Below are 21869 nucleotides of genomic sequence, written 5' to 3'. Positions count from 1 at the left end.
TTGTTTGGTATGTATCAGATTCTTGTGTGGAGATTCTTGTGTGGATTCTTGTATTTACAAGTACAGCTACACAGGTCCCACACCAAGCACTATGACCTAAAGCTTTCACCCTTGTTTGTTTGTAAGTCAGGTGTTAACAATTGTATCCAATATGTGTGTGGTGTTTTATAGATTCAAAAAGAATTTCCCCAACTATTATTTGATTACAGGCCTAGGTTTTGAAGCTCAGCCCATTTTGTGGGATATATATTCTCTGGAGAACCCCCAATTTAGCCATCATTTGCCCAGGGAAGTTTTGTAGCAATGGGAACAATAGAGCAAAGGAAGGTTTCCTGTGTGGCCACTTACCGTAACTCCAAAATGCTGGTCACATTTCGAGAAGGAAAAATGCGCCGGATGTAATTGAAGTCTCCAACGAAGAGGCTCCCATCAATTCCAACGGCAAGAGCTACTGGGGCCAGTAGCTTGTTGCCTTCGGCAAGGCCATTGCAACTAGGACAGGAAATGCTTCGTCGGCGGCCATTGCCCATAATGCTGGTGATGATGGCAGGCTGCTGGGTCAGGAACTGGTTCTCCCCAGTGCCCTTGTGTAGGATTCCTGGGGAGCAGGAAATGGGGACAGTTACTGCAACCCTCTGGGGAGGATACTTCTATTGGCTTACTGAGGGTGAGGGGCAGTGGCAGAGAGAAGAGAAATAGTAGGAAACTTTGATCTTTGGAGAACTTGCCTATTTCCTCATGATGCTGTAAGGGAGTGGCTGAACCCCAAGGCTAAGATATTGCCTGTAGGGATAACTGAAGAAGAATTGTGAGGTACACTAAGGCAGATGGTCTGGGAAAAACAGCCTAAGATTCTTTGACATTTAAAAGGAGAAGGTGGGAAAACCTATGAGTGTTTTGGACATTTGATGAAAAATGCTAAGGAAGGGGAGGGGCCACCACTTAAATGTCAAGGCTGCCGAGAAGTTTCTGGAGGGGAGATCAGGATGTATTTGGGAAAGTAAATGTGCCCACATACCACTTTTAACATTGAGAATGTGATGTTTGTCCAGGGACCAGCCACCGAGGTTGGAAGGGTCTAGCTCGAATCCTTGAAGGAGGGCTGTCCTTTTCTCCCACAGTATTAGACTGGGGCAGGTCTCGTATTCAAACCCAACAGATACTGAAAGATAAAAGTGGGTGGGGCAGAATGGAGAAAAGAGAGTTTACTTGATTACTCCAAAGCTTTCATGCTGGAATGAGAAACACATGTTCATGGTAATACAGATTCCTTTCCAAAAGCCCACTGAAGGAGGTGGGTTAATTGCTTTTTCTCCTTGTGATTCCACACAATATTAAATTCAGATTTCAAGCTGAACTCAACCTTGAAACTTACACAGTAGTATTCTGTAGGGATAGAAAGACTTTTCCAATGAACAGCTGGCTTTCAAAATATGACCCTAGTGATGTGGAAGGAGGAGAAGAATCATTTAAAAACGAAATACAACTCTCCTTTATAGATGGACAGGAGACTGTTTCTTTCAGCCTGGTGTTCACGGCATGAATTTATCATATTCTATGTTATTTATTCTCGCTCACTAGGAGGAAGGCCTATGGAAGCATAGTGGCTCATTTATAAGGAGATTCTGTAGGCAACAGCTTGTATAAGTTAAAGCTCTTTGTATGATCACTCAGGATTCCAGAGAGTGCCAGGCAAGGCAGGCATGGGGACAAAGCCTGCCAATTATGTGACAATTCAGTGGGGAACAGAATCCAAAGACTGTAAAAATCCTACATTTGCCACATGGACAAATGGGAGAGGGAGGTGGGAGATGAAGGACTTCAGTTCTAACTCTGCTCCAGCTCACACTTCCTCGTGGCTCTGTTTTCCCATGTGTAAAACAGAGCAAGTGAAACCTCAATTTCTCAGAGAGATGTAGTAGGGATAAATGAGACAAAATGCCAAGATGCCATACATTTTTAATTGCAACATTGCTTTAGAAATATGAGGCACTGTTATTATTGCTATTCCTACTACATTAAATTCTTAACTATGTGTGTCACCTTTGGGGATTCTCCACAGCTTCTTTTAAATCCTGAGATATAGGAGCATCAATATGAATTGGAGATACATTTTATTAAAAAAAACCCCACATATATTTCTTAACTTGTTCTCTGAAAATTCCAAGAAACAACAACCAAATCAGTGGCAAAGAGAATTTCTAGTGCCTAGCTTGTGATCTTGAAATATTATTTCTCATTAAAAGGAAATCAGGCAGGGCTCCTTGAAGAAATGGCTGGAGCAAGAAATGAACAAGATGAGACTAGGGTATTTTATCATACCAGATAGCAAGGAAGAAATCAAAATCTCCTAGGGTTATGTCAAAAGATAGGGAGTCAGCTTGAAGAGTGTCCCACTGACCAAAGACAGAGATTTGACCCTCAGTAGAGATAATAGAGTAGAGTAGAGTTTGACCCTCAGTAGAGATAATAACTTCAATGGATCGAAACATATTAGACACATTTTATTCTATGAGTTCATAATGGTATTAGAAAATTAATTTGCCACTGTTAGAGAACAAACTTATTATATTGAAAACAGTATATAAAGGCAAACAATCAAGAATTTATTTCTTCTTTCTTATTTGAACTCTACCTCCTATAACCAAGTAGTTAATGAGAGAATATCTCCATGTAAAAGTATTGTAGCTAATAAATGGAAAAGCAATGAAAAAATTAAAATATGACTTTGCAATTCTTAATGACCTAATGGATCTAGGTAATGAGCATCAGTGGCCTCTGAAATCACAAAAGGATAAACAAGATGACATTAGGTGCCTCCTGATGGGAGACAACAGTACCACCTATCTAGTTGTCCTGCTGAAAAAAAAATTAGAGAATAAAATACTCAGGAATTAATTCAATCAAGGAGGTGAAAGACCTATATGTTGAAAACTATAAAACACTGATGAAAGAAATTGAAGAAGACACAAATAAATGGAAATATATTCTGTGCTCGTGAATTAGAATAATTAACATCATTAAAATGCCCACACTACCCAAAGCAATCTACGGATTCATTGCAATCCCTAACAAAATTCCAGTGGCACAGAACAGAAACACAAAAATAGAATAAACAATCCTAAAATGTGTATCAAGCTGCAATAGACCCCAAGTAGTCAAAGCAATCTTGAGAAAGAACAAACCTAGAGTCATTACACTCCCTGATTTCAAACTATATTACAAAGCTATAGTAATCAAATCTGTATAGTGTGGGCATGAAAACAGACACACAGGTCAATAGAACAAAATAGAGAGCCCAGAAATAAACCCATACATATATGGCCAATTAATTTAAAGCAAAGGAGCCAAGAATATACAACAGGGAAAAGACAGTCCCTTCAATAGATGGTGTTGGGAAAACTGGACAGCCATGTGAAAAATAATGAAACTGGATCACCATCTTACACCATACACAAAAATTAATGCAAAATGGATTAAAGACTTGAATTTAAGACCTGAAACCATACAACTCCTAGAAGAAAACACAGGGCGTAATCTCCTTGACGTCGGTCTTAGTAAAAATTTTTTTATTTGACACCAAAAGCACAGCCAACAAAAAGCAAAAATAAACAAGTGGGACTGCATCAAATTAAAATGCCTCTGTGATGGGGTGCCTGGGTGGCTCAGTCAGTTGAATGTTCGACTTCAGCTCAGGTCATGATCTCCTGGTGAGTTCGAGCCCCACACCCGGCTCTATGCTGACAGCTCAGAGCCTGGAGCCTGCTTCAGATTCTATGTCTCCCTCTCTCTTTCCCCATCCCCTGCTCATACTCTGTTCCTCTCTCTCTCAAAAATAAATAAACATTAAAAAAAATTAAAAAAAATTAAAATGCTTCTGTACAACAAAGGAAATAATCAACAAAATGAAAAGACAACCTACTGAATAGGAAAAAAAATAGTTGCAAATCATATATCTGATAAGGAGTTAATATCTAAAATATATAAAGAACTCATACAACTTCATAGCAAAAAGGCAAATAATCCAATGAAAAATGGGCAAAGGATCTGAACACACATTCCAAAGAAGACATGGAGAAGGCCAAGATGTTCATGAAAAGATGCTCAACTTCATTAATTATCAGGGAATTGCAAATCAAAACCACAATGAGATACCATCTCATACCTGTCTGAATGGCTGTTATCAAAAAGACAAGAAATAACAAGTACCGGTGGAGATGTGGAATAAAGGGAACTCTTGTGCACTGCTGGTGGAAATGTAAATTGGTGCAGCCACTATGGAACACAGTATGGAGGTTCTTCCAAAAAAAAAAAAAAAAAAACAACTACAAATAGAACTACCATATGACCCAGCAATTTCACTTCTGGGTATCTATCCAAAGAAAATGAAAACACAAACTCAAAAAGATATCTGCACCCCATGTTCATTGCAGCATTATTTACAATAGCTAAGATATGGAAATAGTCTAAGTGCCCAATAACGGCTGAATGGATAAAGAATGTGTGTGTGTGTGTGTGTGTGTGTGTGTGTGTGTGTGTGTGTATGTAGTATTATTCAGCCACAGAAAAGAGTGATATTTTGCCATTTGGGAAACAGGGATGGACCTTGAAGGCATTATGTTAAATTAGATAAGTTAGAGAAAAGACAGATACTGTATGATTTCACTTCGATGTAGAATCATCCAAAAAAAATAAAACAAAGCTCACAGATATAGAGTTAGATTGGGTCTTGCTGGAGGCAGCAGGTGGGAGGTGAAAGAAATGAGTGAAGGGAGTCAAAGGTACAAATTTCCAGTAATAAAATAAATAAGTGTTGGGGATATAATGTGTGGCATGGTGACTATAGTTAATAATACTGTATTGCATATTGTAAGTTAAGAAAGTAGATCTTAAAAGTTCTCATCACAAGAAAAAAAATTCGTAACAATCTGTGTGATGGATGTTAACTAGATTTGTGTATATATTGCACCCAATATATACCAATATGGAATCATGTTGTACACCTGAAACTAATACAATGTTGCATGTCAATTATACCTCAGATAAAAAAAAAAAAAATCAAACCTGAACCTGAAAAAGCCTCGAGTCTCAACTCTCAGTTTACAGGAGATAACAGAACAAAGGAAGACATTAAACAGCCACAGGGGTGCAATCAGAAAATAAACTAGACTATGGAAAATTCTACAGACAAATAATGCACTTTGTCCAAAATAAAATATAGAACTTAAAAAAAGAGCTAGAGATAGACGGGAAAACCATAGATTAAAGAAATTTAAGAGAAATCAAAATTGCAAAAGGTGGATCTTATTTGGATTCCGACTCAAACAAAGCACTAATATTTTATGATACTCATAAGACAATCGAAATATTGAATAATGGGCTATTTAAAGATATTAAGAAGTAATCATTTAAAAATTGTGATAATTATATTGTTGTCATGCTTTTATAGTGTGTTTTTGAGATACATTGTGAAATATTATGGATGAATTTATATGATATCTGAGACTTCCTTCAGAAAGTCATTGGAAGCAGGGAGGTGGATGAAAGGATGGACTTGATAATGTCAGAAGCTAGATACATGGGGGTGCATTATAATACTGCATCTACGTTTTGATGTTGGATATTTTTTTGATATTGGTAAAGGCTGGTATAATATTTGATTAGCTACTTTATAGTAAATGCACTAGTTAGTTCAATAACATTACTATCTTTTATGAAGTTAATAACTCCCTTTGCTGATGAGGCAGACTACTAGGGCCATACCCTGAGCATGTGAAACCTGCTAGGTACATGACGTTAGGCATCTTACTTACCCTCTCCCTCATGTCCTACTGCACAATGGGGGTTATGAGAGTGCCTCCCTGATAAAGTTATTGACATACAAAGGATTTTAGCTCAGTGCTCTGCACAAAAGGAGTGTCTGACAAACATTGGCTTCCAACTACCATGAAAATTTCTAAGTTTGCTGGTTTCTTATTTTGGTAACTTATTATAGTTCTTGGAAATCACAAGACTAGTGGTGAAGAAAATACAGGATTCTGGATTTTAATTAATCCCACCCAGACTTCCACAAGTAGGAAAAGACACTAGGTATGTTGATATCAATCTCAGCTCACAACTTTTCAGAGATTGGTAACCAACAGACCCTTCTCTTATGGTAATCTTTCATCAGTGGGCAGTTAAGCTATTCCCTAAAAGGCACAGCTTGAAACACAGCACGTGGCTTTCACACCCCCTCCATCTTCTGATTCTCCTGATGCATTCTGGGAACATGATCTAGCTCCTGCCCACCTCTTTCCCCTATCTTGAATATTCTCCTTGTCCATACATTCCAGCCACACTGCCCTTCTCTTTGTCCTTCAAACACACCTTAGTCTTCTCACTTTTTCTGCCAGAAAGATAATGCTTTGTTCCTGATGTTCACATGGCTCCTTCTTGCCATTCAAGCCTCTGCTGAAGGGTCACCTGCCAAGAAGTCTTCCCTGAATGCCCACCCACAGTTGCTCCTCCTTCCCAGTAAATTATTTTTACTTTAATATTAGCACTTATCACTGCTTGATATTTTCTTGTTCAGTCTGTGTTTATTATCTTGATCCCCCACTAGTACAGAAGGTCCATGAAATAGGACTCTTGTCTATCTTACTGACCAATGCATCCCTATCTACTGGGATAGTGCGTGGCACATATTAGGAACTCAATATTGATCAAATTAATGCATGACTAAAGCCAAGGATAAATAAGGAGTTGAAACTGAAACATACCAACAGCATCAGAGAGTCCGTAAACCCTTTGGCCATATGCATCTGTCTTATCCCAGATGAAGGTGTAGGCCAGGTTGGGAGAGGCCTGGAATGACTTCTGGAAGAGGTGACCCTCTACAGCTACCATCAGATGAACCTTGATAAGATTCAGGGGCACCGTGGACTGGGTCATGGTGATCTTCAACAGAGACTTATAGCCTGCGGTCCTGGAGCTCAAGTAGCAAAGCTTAACAGTGGAACCAGGGAGCTCAATTTCTTCATGAAGAACCTGGAGAGGAAACATAGGGTGGACACGAGACATGCTTCATCCAGTGATCCCTGGGCAGGTGGGCTGCTCACAACCCTGAGTCTGCCTGTCTGCTGCTGCCCTCACAAAGCATCATGCCTTATGTGGGGTGCAAGAACCACTACCCACGACTGAGAGAAAAAAAAACAACGAAAACTTTATCCTACACCATGGAGTAAAGGGATTGAGGTTATGATTTTTGGATTAATAATTATTCCTGGTCACTGTTGTGTTTCTTTTTAAAAACCACACTGTTGGCAAAAGATGTAAATAAGAACAGCAGGCTTTATTGCTAGCTGCATGTAAGAAGGCCACAAGAGGCTGTAATTATATGAACCTGCAACTTCCAGTGACAATTGGTATAAAGCAACAGGGAGGCAATAATGTAATATGCCCTCTGTCCTAACACTGATGTAGATCATTAAAGTGCCTCTTATCATGTATCTCTGTGACTAACAGGAATAAAAATGCAATTTGCAGGTGGGTTGCACATATGTATATTGTTTTTTTATTTTATTAAAAGCTCCGTTGACTGCCAAAGTCTTGAATGACTATCTGGAAACATCTGGAAGATATAGGAGAGATTCAGTTGTCTCTCCAGTGGCCATAAATTCTATTGTGTTCCTACTTTTTGTCTCTCTCCCTTAATATTAGTCTCTGGCCCACCCAGAGAGTGAGATATGGTGAGAGGAAGTTGGCCAGCCAGTTTGGGTTAGGGTAGGATTTGAAGAGACCTACCCTAGTACCTGCCATTCCTACCTGGGTCTCAGGCACGATGGGATTCTGCCCAGGGGCGGCGCTGAAGAAAGTGGACAGCGGGGAGGAGATGATGATTGGATCTGGTCGGACAAAGCCACTGAGGTCACAGCTGGGGATGGAGTTCTCCTCAGTCTTCATTACCAGGGTGTCCATGGCGTAAAAGCTATTCCATGGCAGCCACACGGTGCGCTCCTGGCTCATGAATGGGGCTCGCTCGAAGTGCAGGGTCAAGGAGGCACCCCCATTGGCAATCAGGTCAAACCTGAAGAGGGGGCAAGTGGGCTCTTAGGAATGAACTTAGCTTTAGACAAGGCAGGGGCTCTGAACTGTGCACCTGAGGGCAGTAGGAGGGGCAGAGCACATGAGAGATGAACGTGGGCTTTGAAGGCAGATGGTCTGAGTTAAAATACAATCTCTATCAATGACTTGTCCTGTGATTCTCTGAAAGTTACCAACCCTCTCTGAGCCCCAGTGTCTTCATCTGCGAATTGGGACCAATTATACCAACTTCACAGTATGGCTGAGAGAATGAAATGTGACGAGTGCAGAGCAGGGGTCAGCAAACTAAGCCCATGAGCTAAATCCAGCCCGCCACCTGTTTTGGCAAACAAAAGTTTCATTGGAGTACAGCCACACCGATTTGTTTACTTATCCTCTCCAGCTGATTTTGTGGTACAAAGGCAGAGCTGAGTAGTTGTAACAGAAACCATATGGCATGCAAATCCTAAAATATTTACTATCTGGCCCTTTACAGAAAATGTTTCTCCGCCCCTGCTGTAAAGCACTTAGCATCATGCTAGGTTGATACAAGTATTCAATAAATAGTAGAGTTATAATGATCAATGAATGCTAAGTCATGGGAGGGGCTTTCTTCTTATCTACCTGGGCTGTTTTATATTTACATATATATATATAGAGAGAGAGGCTTAATTTTTGAGATACAGTTGACATATAACATTAGTTTCAGGTGTAGTACAACATAATGGTTTGATATATGCATAAGGTACAAAATGATGGCCACAAGAAGTCTAGTTAACATCTATCACTACACGTAGTTAAAATTTTTTTCTTGCAGTGAAAACTTTTAAGATTCTTTTAGCAACTTTCAATATGCAATACAATATTATTAACTATAGTCTCCATACTGTACATTACATCTGCAGGATTTATTTATTTTATAACTTTATACCTTTTGACCCCTTCATCCATTTTGGCCTGTTTCTGATATATTTTTTTAAAGTTTATTTATTTTGAGAGAGGGGTAGAGCATGAGTGGGGGAGGCAGAGGGAGAGGGAGAGAGAGAATCGCAAGCAGGCTCCCTGCTGTCAGTGCAGAGCCCCACATGAGGGCTTGATCTCAATAACCGTGAGACTGGAGCTCTCAGTGCAGAGCCCCACATGAGGGCTTGATTTCAAGAACCATGAGACCACGACCTGAGCTGAAATTAAGAGGCAGATGCTTAACCTGAGCCACCCTGGCATTCCTTTGATAATTGTCCTTAAACCTTATTCCTGTTTGTTTTTCGAGAGCTGGACAAAGGTATATTGCTAGTAAGGTAAAATAAAGGTAGTTCTTTCCCAATTAACAGAAAAGAAGGAGGTTAATGGAGAGAAGTCTCCCAATTTTAAGTTTTATTCCTCCATCAAGATCTCAACTGTTTGAGGGAAGTAGTGCTTTTCTGTTCACTTCAGAATTTCCAGCAGTTAACAAAGCTCCTGGATCATAGTAAAAACTCAGTGCAAATATACAGACCCACTGGCTTCACCCAATTTGGGTAATACTTTTGGTGTTTTTTGTTTGTTTCATTTTTTGTTTGTTTGCTTTGGTGTTTTTTTTAACAGACAAAAATGAATGAGCAAGAAGCACATGAACATTAAGGTGAATATCAGAGCATGTATGGCACAACAATTTATTACATGAACTTGTTTGTCTATTTATTTTGGGGAATGCATACCGGTGGGGATAGGATGGGTATAGGATGCAGAAGAGAGTCGAACGTTTTGATGTGAAATTGGTATGAAAGAACCAAATCATCAATGTCTGTGGGACACCCCACTATACGACAGATTGTGTAATTCCTCAGAGCATTCCCAAATACATCCTGTTACTTCCAGGGCTTTGCAACCTGAACAAGCTGAAGAAATCACTAATCCTGAAGGTTGGATAGATGATATGGGAAGTGGGTCTGGGCTGTAATTAGTCAAGAAGCAGCTCAGAAGGATGGGGCAGCATAAGGTAGGGACAGACAGCAGGCCAAGGACTTAGAAATGTCCTCTGTATTGTCATAGGACTGTGCAGAGTGGGAACACTGGCTTCTAAGAATGAACAAGGGACGAGGTAGTTCTGCGTATTACATAGTCACCATCCTAATGCTTTAAAATAATTAGATTTGGGTACAGAAATGTATGAGATATCAGAAAGTTTGTGAATACTGAGATCTTGATGGAAATCATCAGATGTCTTCTTTGGGTTTCAGAAGTGGGAATATGAGAATAGGGCTATTGTCAGCTGGTAATTTTTGAAACTACCAGCAAGGCTACCTTAGAGCATTACAAAGTAAGGCCTGACTCTGCACCAGAGAAAGGCAAGACTCATGGTTCTTACCCACATGCTATGTCCATGATTTTGCAGACTGCAGTTTTATGGAAAAAGTGTTACATCAGATTTACAGCAACCATCTTCTTTTACATTTGGAATAGAATGCAACAGTTTGAGGGCTTGGGTTTTTTGTTTGTTTGTTTGTTTTTGTTTCTGTTTTTTTTTTTTAGCCCATGGTGGTTGAGTGATTTCCCCATCCCATAGATTTCTTCTTCTTCTTCTTCTTCTTCTTCTTCTTCTTCTTCTTCTTCTTCTTCTTCTTCTTCCTCTTCCTCTTCCTCTTCCTCTTCCTCTTCCTCTCCTCCTCCTCCTCCTCCTCCTCCTCCTTCTCCTTCTTCCTCTTCTTCTTTAAATTTCAACTCCATGCCCAGTGGATTAAGGAAATAACATAGCTTTCATCTTGGTGGGGGCTGCACGGGTGCATGTTTCCAATCAGAAGATAATAGGAAAAGGTTGCCTCCTTCACACAGCAGGGTGACAGCTAAATGTATTTAATTAGACTTTTCTGATTACATCCCACCCCCTCAAAACAGGCACAAAAACAACACAGCTCCTAAAGCCACAGATGAAAGCAGAAGGGGTTCACCACAGGACACTATGTCATGTGGATGCTTGTCACCCTGCACTGACTTTGATTTAAAATAGGAGAGAATTTCCAAGAGCCAATTTGCCTTTTTCTTTCTAGAATCTGCCCTCCCTTAGCTGCAATCCCAGTACACGTACACGCCAGAAAAGTATTTACCTGACAGGGAAAAAGGGAGAATGATGGTTATTGGCAGCCTTGGACAGGCTGGCCCTTCTATTTGTTTTTCATGTTAGATACTATACCACAAAGCAAAAAAATGTATTTGGGGGGATCCACACTAGGGGTCTTGCCTGGTGGTCACTATAGTCCACAAGGGGAAGCCATGTGGTTCTAAGCCAATAGCATGATCTGTCTTTTTGCCTGCATCCTCAGTTCTGAGTAGGTAGAACCCCGCAAAGATACTTACGTGCCATCTTGGCGGGTGATGGTGTAGCCATATTTTGGGTATTTGACAAAAGACACATTCACACCAACCAGAGGAGTCCCATCTGTAGTTACTACTTGGCCTCGAATGAGAGAAACCAAGCTGAGAAAAAAAGAAACACAAGTCTTGAGCCACACACAGGAGAATAAGACAAGGGGGCATGTCAAGTTCTTCTTCCATCTTGCCATTGTCTCCACCCATCCTCATCTGGTTGCTAAGGTAAGAAGACTCTCAACATTAATTTCTGGATTCACATAATCACACCTCACGGAGAGGTCTTAACGCTTGCTTTCCTTGAGGAACAGAGCTGATGACATGTTGGAGTGAAATCCATGGGCAGCATCTCTAGTCACTTGGCTGGCCAATGGGGTCTCCTGTGCACATTCCCTCTACCCTTGGCCTTGCTCCATTTCTTGACATCATTTGGCTTTTGTTTGGCCCGAGCTTCAGGCTGCCCTCATCACTCGCGCTTGTGCCTTAGTCTGGCACAGAGAGTATTATACTCGGGTGAGAGCTTCCCCATCTGGCTACTCATTTCCTTTTTTGGTCTTGGAGAAAGGCAGTGTTACTCTTCTCCTCCAGGCTGGGATGTCAGAGGGAATGGAGAGAAGGGCACAGAGGTGTTTTTTTATGGGGCTGGGACATATACATACATTGTTTTTTTGCTGCCCTTTAAGAGCAAAATTTCTCACAATCCATGACAGCCTGAGGAAAAGAGAGTATTGGAGTTTTACATATTTTTTTCTGATAGAACTATCCTGGGTTCTGACTTCCATGTAACTATATTTCTCTTATATCAAATTCCTGCTATCTTGGTGGGGCAGGAGTGGTTGAAATCCCCCTCAACTTTTTTCCACTGTCAGAGAAAGCTGTCCTCTCTCCAGAGGATAGTAACTAGAACTTTTGCAAGAATGACAGTATCAACAAGCAACGTCTGGGAAATCCCCTAAAGCAAAAGAGATGCCACAACAGTCCTCTCAAAATCCATACAGGGAGAATGCACATGCCTCCTCTTACCTAAATTTTCTTGACTTCATAGAGAAATGGGTTACTGAGAACTTCCATTTTTGCACTGAGTCCTCAGCCTATTAGGCAGGTCTGCAGCTATATTGTTAGCCTTCAAGCCACTGGGCAATTCGACAAAGGCAGAGAGGTTCTCAGGTTTCCAGGTTCCTGGATACACTCCCAATTTCTGGGCTAGGTAATCAAGCTGACCTATTCTTTTCCAGAATCTTGTCCAAGTCTGTTTGATTTTTGGATCGCACTTACTTCTGCTATCTCAGGTGGGATGCAGGCATGGAGGAATGCTTTCTCCTGGCACCTCTCTTTTTATTAGCAATAACTACCCCCAGCCCCTGCCACAGTTCAACTCCAACCCTTTGATGATCTCACGAGGGTTTAGACTGTTCCACTGACAGCTCTAATTGTCTGCTACTGGCTGCCTGACAAATGCATCCCATTTTTAGCTGGTTCCAACCATAATGCCAGAGGCTTTTGAAAGTGGAAAACTAAATTATGAAAATAATTCTTTTGTTCAATTCCATTTCCTTATCTTAGTGCAGACCAAGATTTCTTTCATGCCTTCCAAGGCACGATTTTAAAATCGATGTGTGTTGATGACCACAAGGTACAAAGTGTTTATGATGAGAAAACAAAGCTGGGAGTACATCTCGCAGTGGGTTTTTTCCCCTCCTTTTTTTTTACACAACTGTTATTTATTTTAAATCATTCCTATAGCATAAGACTTTACAGAGCACCACAGGAATAAAAGGGGCCTGGTTGCCTAGGCTTCCTACTCTCTATTTTCCTAGTTCCTCATTGTTGCTGGCTTCATATCGTTTCCAGGCAGACAATTCACAGAAAAGACTCAGCTGAGACATGCTATCAGTTCGTTTCTATTTATGATTATTGATGTGTAACAATTATCACATTATCTAGATAGTGAGATCTGCTCTATAAATTATAGTGGTGGAGTCAAGGCATTTTAGTTATTTTTGTATGCCATTATCTTGGGGAAACGCCTTCTTAGAAGTCTTGAATTAACTTCTTTTTTACTCCTAGCCTTCTCCTTCATTTTTTTTTTTTTTTTTTTTTTTTGGTCAGAGGATAATATGCTAAAATTCACATGCTTGGTGAGCTTCAACCTATGTCTTGGAGTTACATTTTGTATTTCTGAATTATGTATCTACACCAACATGCTGGAGTGTGGGCTCATTTGGGTGGTGCTATTTATTGCTACTTTCAAAGCATCAGAGAAACTTTCTCTAAAGTAAGTTTCTTTTGCCCAGATCTCTGGGGCTGCTATGGTCCACAAATATTCTGGAGTCCTTACCTCCTCTTCTGCATCTTGGCTGTGGCTCAAGGCGCCTTCTGGAAGTGTTAACTTTGGTGAGGAGGATAAAATTGAATTTTAAGGGACAAAAAGGAGAATAACAGGAAATTACTGGATTTAGGGTAGAAAAATGAAATGTTAATAGGAAACTGAACAGAGCATGGGCTTTGGAAAGATGCATTTATAGTATTAGCAAACTGTATGTAAACTATAGTGAAATGCTTATGGCCTGGTGCAAGAGCCATTCAGGACTCTTGGGCAACAGGAATTATGTTCATAATTAAGGGAAATATACCTGTAGAATCCCTGTCCAAGAACTAGGATTTAATAAGCAAGTACTTTTTTGATCAGATATTTATGGTTTCTTTTATTTTTGAGGGGTTCTTGTATTAAGGTAATAATATAACTGTGTGAGTATATTCTATAGTATTATTCTAATTTTATCAATCAAGAAAATGAAGTTTATAAGGTTAAATAAGTTGTCTAATATGATACGGCTAGAGGGGTGCCAGGGCTGAAATAGAAGAGGGCTGAGATGATTTTTTTTCTTTTTAGTAAAACTAGGACAGAGAGAGGCTAAAGTTGCTAGCCCAATGTGACCTTGCTAGCCCAAGAGCCCTCATATTAAAAGAGCTGTCAGGAAGTGGGGCTGCACAACTTCCCAGAGAGTTCTAAGGGGTTGTAGAATTAACTGGCTGTACCATTATTCCTTACCTCCCCATCCCATCTTTGCCAGGCTCTCCCAGGGAGAAGCAGAGTCTGAGTCATGACCTGCTGATGCTTCCTCCCCAAAGTCTAAGGTGGGGGCACCAAGAGAATCATTTATAAAGCTAGGGGCTCCTGTAAGAAGTGAGAGCAGGTATTTTATTTGCTGGCTGGAAGGCTGCTTGGGCAGCGTACTTCCTGAGTTGCTTCTGGGCCTCCCCAGAATGAAGTAGGATAAAGAGAACTAAGAGAAGAATGGGATGAGAAGGATAGTTAGTGGGGTAAGGAGGCCAGAAGTGCCCCACTCAAGTTCAAGGTTCCTAGAGGCTTCATGAAAGAGGACCCAACCATCCATTCTTAATTCTCTACAGAAAGGAGCATAGAGATGAGACAGATATCCCCAAGAAGACTACGCCTGCCATCTTCACATCTGCACATACCGTCGACATCTGGACCCAGACCCACCAAGAGCAAGATCTGTGATATGTAGGCAGACCGTAAGAAGTCCCCTGCCTCTTTCTCTTACCTCCAGAATCAGAAACAGTGCCTAGAAGGGAGAAGGGGATGGGATGTCTCAAAGCCAACTCTTCCCCCTGGCTCTCCTCTCTGGGTGTACAGTTCTAACTTGTCCTGGGAGGAAGGGCCAAACTTACTATATAATAAATCTAGAATTTGCTCCCAGAATATTCATAAGTCTCAAATTAGCAACTGAGAGCAAAAGTAAACACAAGAGAAACTCTATCATTGTGCAAAGAGGGGTAAAATGCCCCAGCATGACATCTTGCCCAAAGTAGGCAGTTAGCAGATGCAATTGATGGGGTTGCTGTGTAGATTAGAGATGGTCTATATAAAGTGTCTAGCTCATAAGTGCTCAATAAATTCTAGCCACTGGCATTATCTTGGCTCTAAGGTGCCAGAAATGATAAGCTATGTTATTAAGTTAATAATTGCTTTCAAAAATACTCTATTGAATGAAGTATTTCAGTGATGATCAAACAAAAGCCACTACCAGAGGTATTTTATAAAGAGAGATAAAGTAATGAAATGTTGTAAAATAATAGATTATAAAAATGATCTAAAAACCAGACAATCAACAGGTGTCTCCAGCAGGTTCTAGGTTGAAGGTGGCCAAATCCTACAGACAGATGAGGATTCTGCTCTGGGACTCGACCCATAGAGAGCAAGGGGCCCTCTGTGAACCAGAGCAAGGAGCTGCCCTCATGGGGTAGTTTCCAGGCCAACTGGGCCCATGGAAAAACGGGAGCACCTCTTCCTGCTCTGATAGGGAGGCAACCAGCCACCTTGGGGTCTGTGTGGACAGAAGGGTGCCCACCTGCTATTGAAGGGGTTGTCTCCAGGAATGATGTGGGTGCTGTCTTTGCCTGCCAAGAGCTTGATGCGGTCATAGAAGGACTTCACGGCAGGCGAGTCTGTCTGGCCCTGCTGAATGATGTCCAGGGGGTCCCGGGACCCTCGGCAGAGCAGGCTGTTCTGACAGGCGGACTGCAGGCAGCAGTCAGGGTCCAGGCAATCCACCAGGCCATCTGGAAGGGCAGAGGGAGAGCCAGGGTCAGTGCATTGCACAACACAAAGCTGCTGAGAGATGCTAACACCTTTGTCATGAACAGCATCAACCCTTCCCAAGGGCTTGAAGTGGCAGGTTTCACACGACAAGTCTAGTTTAATTCCAGTATATATGCATAGAAAATAAAAGACTGAAAGGAAATAATTGAAAATGTGGACAAATGATTATCCCCAGGTAGTAGATTAGTGTGTTTCTCTCCTTTTTCTTTATTATACTTTGCTAGGATTTCTACTTTTTCTGTTATGAGCAAGTATATTTGAGTGGTTGAAATAAAACCAAATATTTTGCTTTTGGATAGGGCAGCACTAAAAATTACCCATAGCCAGTTCTCAGGGCCTTGTGCTAATTGGGTGCACAAATCATCAAAATGCATGGGATTCCTTAAATCTCAGTTTAATGGAGAAAAATGTTCCATCCCTGCTCCTTGTCAGACAGGGAAGGTACTGCTGACCAGTGTGAGAACTGGGTGGGTGAGTTTTGCATTTTCTGGGAAATGTGGAATAATGGCTTTGGTTCCAGCACCAAAAAAGTAAGCTATCAGTTCACCCAATCATTTCTGGTGCCACCTTGCTACACACCCGTAACACTTTGAACATCCTGATTTACTAGGTCCTTGGCCCTACATCCCTTTCCTGGGCTGTTTCTTATCATTCATGTACCATTCAACAAATATTTGAGGGCCATCCATGTTCTGGAAATGCAACATGGTATGAAGAACAAAGAATGATGGGGTTGGTCCTTAAGAAGCTGACAGTACAGTGGGGAAACAGATGCGACTCATCTTTTACAACCCAGACGAGGTATAGCCACCTCTTCTAGGAAGCCTTCCTGGTGATGCCTCCAACTAGGTTATGGTACTCCCGCTCTGTGTATCCCTGAATCACAGTTTCTCAAAGAATGGTACTGCATCAAAATCCCATGGGTCTCAAGGGTCTATTCCTGAGCTTCCCAGGGAGAGCCTCCAGGAACAGATCCTGGGATCTGCCTTTCACCCATGCTTGCCCGGTGATTCTAATGCACGATAAATTTTAGAAACCTTTGTTAATGCCAACTTCCTTGGGCTAGAATCAATTATCTCTGTGTGCTTGCCTTCCTGTCTGGAAAATGAGCTCTTTGAAGAGAATAACAGTGTCTTATTCATTTCTACATTCATGCCTTACTTAGTGCCAGCCACGGAATTGGGTATTCAACAAAGGTTTGTTGAATGAATAAATGACTGTTTCCCATTCTTCACACGCGTGTTAGGGCTGAGCATGGGAATGTTTCGGGTAGTGTTTGCTCCTTGGAATTCCCTATTACAATGGATTAGTTGGCCAACCCTTATTCACTCTGCTGGGAATTGACTGAACACACAGTGGAGAAGACTGGAGAATAACTTGCTTGCACCTCCCAGATTTGATAGCAAGACACTTTGGGGCCATAATTAACATCATGGAAACATGTACTCAAACCCTGGGCTGGGACTTGACAGACACTTGTACTGGAACACTGAATCAGAGGCCTGGCTGCATGCTTTAAATTTACTACAATGTAATTTTTTGGCATTACTCTTTTCATTTGGTTCTGCTAACAAAATTGAAATATGTAATTTCACCGAAGTTCCACTGTAATTTAGCAATTAATGTACAATTATTTTAATGCATTACTTTCTTTTTAGCAAACAAACGAATTAGGAGGTTGTGTGTTTTGCTTGGCTTTAAATTACTAAAACTAGCCTCTCATTTTCCACATGGGCAAATGTGGCTTCAGTGCCTCGTAACACATTTAGATTTACAGAATTTCCTAGAAATGCAGACCCAGGAGGGTGAGCAGGCGCACACACTTTAAATTTAGAGACTTTCGAAATCAAGGCTCTGAACACCTCTGCCTGATATGCTGGCTGAATCAGGTGCTCCCTAGAGCCTCACAAATCTCATACCCAAGAAATGGGGCCAGAGAATTGTATCTCAGCAGCAGGATGATGCTGGAGCACCATCACAGACCTATGTTCAGATCGTATAGTGGATCCCATAGCCGTTGGCAGAATAAGAAAAAGAAAAGAAAAAACGCATAGCATTCTGCCTTTAACATCACCTTCCGTGGACCGCCTCCACCAGACAGAAGGAATCCACCATGGAATGCCTGCTTTGGATTTAAAATTATCCTGCTGAGATAGGTTGGCAGTGCTTCATTCAGCAGCTACAGAAACTTCTCAGGTGAGAAAAAACACACTGTTAGTAGCACTATAGATTTCTTTAAGGCCGCTGGCCTCTTCCCATTAGAAGTTCAATGGGTCTCTGGTGGTCTTTCCCTCCTGAAGCTGGGAACATCTCCTACCCCCTATCCGATTTACCACCCCCTCCATCTAACCAGCTTGAGAACCTCATCAGGCTCAAATAATAACGTAGGACAGTTTTTCTATTAAGCACTCAACACTTTTCTCCCCAACCCCTGCTGGTCTGCCACTCATTCTGGACTTGCAACTTCTTCCAAAGGGTGGACCTCAAATTTCCCTACTGTTTTGTCGATTCTTGGCTTTTTATTTAAGGGCCTGTCTGGCAGGAGATGTCCCATAAACACATCAGCAATCGCAGATGGCAAATGCTAAAAAAAGAAAAAAAAGGATAGAAATGACTTCCTCCTACATGTTTGCATTGAACTGCTCCAGAGATTGTGCATTTGGGGTTCTATCGGTTATTAAGTGTGAGCATACGTTATTCCTGTAATGACCTCATCATGTTGCATGATTATGGGCTGCTGCTGCCGAGCACTTTCAGACGACACCGTGAACTTTAAATTGGCACTGCTATCTCCCAGCGGCCTGTCAGTCATGAGAGCCGAATCTTTATGCCAGCAAGCCCCTTGCATGGAGTCTGACATGGCAATCTTCAGTAAATTACCCTGTCACTGACAATCTTGCAGTTATCTTGCAAACAATCAAGCAGGCAATCAAACTGTCCTGAATTGCCAGTTCAGGACCCGAGAGGCTGCCAGCGTCTCTATTCAACAGGGGCGCGAGAGCGGCACAGCCCTCCCGTGACATTGGCCGATTTCTTTCTTTCTTTATCCACCTACTTGTTTGTCTGGTGGGCTTTTACCCAGTAAGGGTGTTGAAAGAGGTGTGCAGAGACCTCAAAAAGGGCCCAATTCTGACTCAGCGTTTTGGGAAAATGACCCAGGCCTTCCTGACCAGGCCCCACAGCGGTGTCCCACGTTTGCTTAATGGGTCCTCATTTACTTCACTCTGTGAGATGTGGACGTGGAGAATTATCTAGGTGCTTTCTGTCAGAATGCATGCTAAATCACAGCTCTGGCTATATTCCACACGTGTATGTCATACGCTAATTGCAATGGCCATTTCAGAGAAATATGGATGTGGAGAAACTTTCTGGGAACAATGTGGGAGGCATTCTTTTTACTGCTTTTGATAAAGAAAATCAGAGAGAGTCTTCCATAACAGGTCTGGCAACGTGAAGCAGAAATCAGGTTGATGCTAAATTGATTCCTTTGAATTAGAATTCCTAAAGTAAAAAGCCAAAAAGTCTACACAGCATCAGAGGGAGGTTCCTGGCCTCTGGAATCAGACAGATTTGGGATTGAAGCTCATCTCCTCTAGTCCTCGGTTATGTAAGCTTAGATAACCAGTCTTGCCAAACTTTAATTTCTTTGCCTGTAAAACTGAGTTATAATAATGCATATAGCATAGGGTGCTGTGATGGGGAATAAATGAACCAACACACACACACACACACACACACACACACACACACACACACACACATATCAGTTCGGCATAGTTTGTGTTCAATGAACTATAACCAGAAACCCTGCAAAGTTTTCAACTTTTTCAGTTTATAAAAACCAGACATGGCGGGGCACCTGGGTGGCTCAGTTGGTTAAACATCCAACTTTAGCTCAGGTCATGATATCACGGTTTGTTGAGCCCTGCATCAGACTCTGTGCTGATAGTTTAGAGCCTGGAGCCTGCTTCCAGTTCGGTGTCTCCCTCTCTTTCTGACCCTCTCCTGCTCATGTTCCGTCTCTGTCTCTCAAAAATGAAAAAAAAAGTTAAAAAAATTAAAAACCAGACATGGTTATAAATGAAATTAATATCCCCTATTAGAGTCATTCACTGGTATTTGCTATGGGTAGGTTGAATCTTGTAAAAAATGCTATGTTTCTAAATAGCAATAGGTAAATGGACAGTATGAATAAATGCTATGGGTGGAACGAGATTTGCACATATCCTTGATTTAAATCCTCACATAACCCCACAGAGCAGAATAATATAACCCTTAAGCTGCATAGTCTGGATCAGGCTGTCTGGGTTTGACTCTCAGATCAGGTACCCAATCTGCTGACCCTGGGCTAGTAACCGCTCTGCACCTCAGTTTCCTCGTGTACAAAATGAACTGATGACAATGATGTTAGAAAGCACAGTTTGGAGGATTAAAGCAGTTATTACACATATAGTACTTAGAACAGTGCCTGGTACAGTGACTACTCTGTTAACTGTGTGTAACGCCCATTATCACGCCATCATCCACTCTATAAAGTTGGAAACTGAGGCTCTGAGAAGCTGAGTAAGTTATCCAAGTGGCTACGAAGCAGTTTTGGATAAAAAGTAGGAAAAGGCAACCTGTGAGATCATTACTCTTTGTCTTCTTCATTATCAGGAGGAGGTGATGTTTCTTTCCCAAAGGGAGTGTGAAGACAGGGCAGTGGACACCCATCAACTCTGGAAGTGTGGGTGGCCGTGAGATTTAATTACCTTTGCAGGCTTGTCTACTCCTACAGTTGGGAAAGAATCTGGTTGGTTAAAATGAGCTTCTAAAAGGAATCAACATGAGAAACGAGATACCTGGGGATTTATTCCCTGCACTGCAGGCTGCTGGGGACCACACTATTTACCTGTGAGATTCAAAGCCCCCATTCAGCTGTTTACCATTGGCACAAGGTGGCACTTGCCTTCTGGGCTGGCTACAAGTTTGTGCCAGCTGTTTCCAGCCCCTGCCTAGTTCACTCTGTTAGATTTTTAAAGGAGTTCCTTTAAAAGATTCAACCTCAAAGCCTTAACTGAACACTTACTAGTGAAGCTATGCTCAGGGGGAGGAGGCCACGGGTTAATGGAGAGGCTGCAGAGAGCCACAGTAGATACTGGGTATTTCAGAGTTGGTTGAAACATGAGCATGTTTTCTGTTTGGGGAAGGCTGTCTGAGTCTTTACATCACTCTTACAGGGAAGGGACATCTCCAGGAATGAGAGGGTGTTTATTTCATTCATTTCACTTATTTTCTTCTTTGATCTCTGTAAACTGGGCAGCTTATGGAGAATCCAGATGAAAGCATTTTGTTCAATTTTGGTGTCATTTATTCCCTGTAGCTTGGTATGCAAGTGATTCCCTTTATAACCTGCATGAACTCTCCAGCTTTCTTGGGTATTAAAGGCTTCAGAGAAACATCTAAATTTACTCTTCTTAGTTTCATTTTGTGACAGGGTGGCATGAATCGACTCCAACAACTCTCTTCAGGTGTTGTGGGTAGCTCTGCTACAGTCTGCACATAGCACCTGACGGGAATGGGTTATCATCTCAGATTTTAAAATTGAGCTTCACTCTTTCCAGATTATGGTTTGGTGAGTGGCATCACCAACCACCAAATCTGCCTTCCCTACTTCTTGGGCCAAGAGGCTGGTTAAAACCTAGGCTTTGAAGAGTACCTATATTTCCATTCATCAGATGTTCAAGAATAGGCAAACTGAATCAATTATGGTAGAAAGTTAGGACTTGCAGTTACCTTAATGGGGAGGTACTGGCTGGGAAGGACACAGGAGAACCTTCTGGTTGCTGGAAAG

The 21869-nt window shown here is 41.6% G+C and overlaps 1 protein-coding gene across 19 annotated transcripts in view; it reads right to left on the bottom strand.

The window, feature by feature from the left end:
- TENM2 (teneurin transmembrane protein 2) overlaps positions 1 to 21869 on the bottom strand; it is a 1291038-nt gene that overhangs the window by 72301 nt on the left and 1196868 nt on the right. For all 19 annotated transcript variants that reach the window (XM_053907069.1, XM_053907085.1, XM_053907075.1 and 16 more), the window contains 6 exons: positions 15786 to 15996; positions 11398 to 11517; positions 7807 to 8068; positions 6762 to 7029; positions 1019 to 1162; positions 349 to 598 (listed from right to left, as the gene is read on the bottom strand). In XM_053907069.1, the coding sequence (XP_053763044.1) occupies positions 349 to 598; positions 1019 to 1162; positions 6762 to 7029; positions 7807 to 8068; positions 11398 to 11517; positions 15786 to 15996 (1255 nt within the window). The remainder of the gene's footprint in view (positions 1 to 348; positions 599 to 1018; positions 1163 to 6761; positions 7030 to 7806; positions 8069 to 11397; positions 11518 to 15785; positions 15997 to 21869) is intronic.

Source organism: Panthera pardus, unplaced genomic scaffold (genome assembly GCF_024362965.1).
Source record: "Panthera pardus isolate Hobbes unplaced genomic scaffold, ASM2436296v1 HiC_scaffold_2, whole genome shotgun sequence".
In the NCBI taxonomy this organism is placed as follows: domain Eukaryota; kingdom Metazoa; phylum Chordata; class Mammalia; order Carnivora; family Felidae; genus Panthera; species Panthera pardus.
The sequence above is the reverse complement of the archived record's forward strand: the minus strand, read 5'-3'. Positions and strand labels throughout refer to the sequence as shown.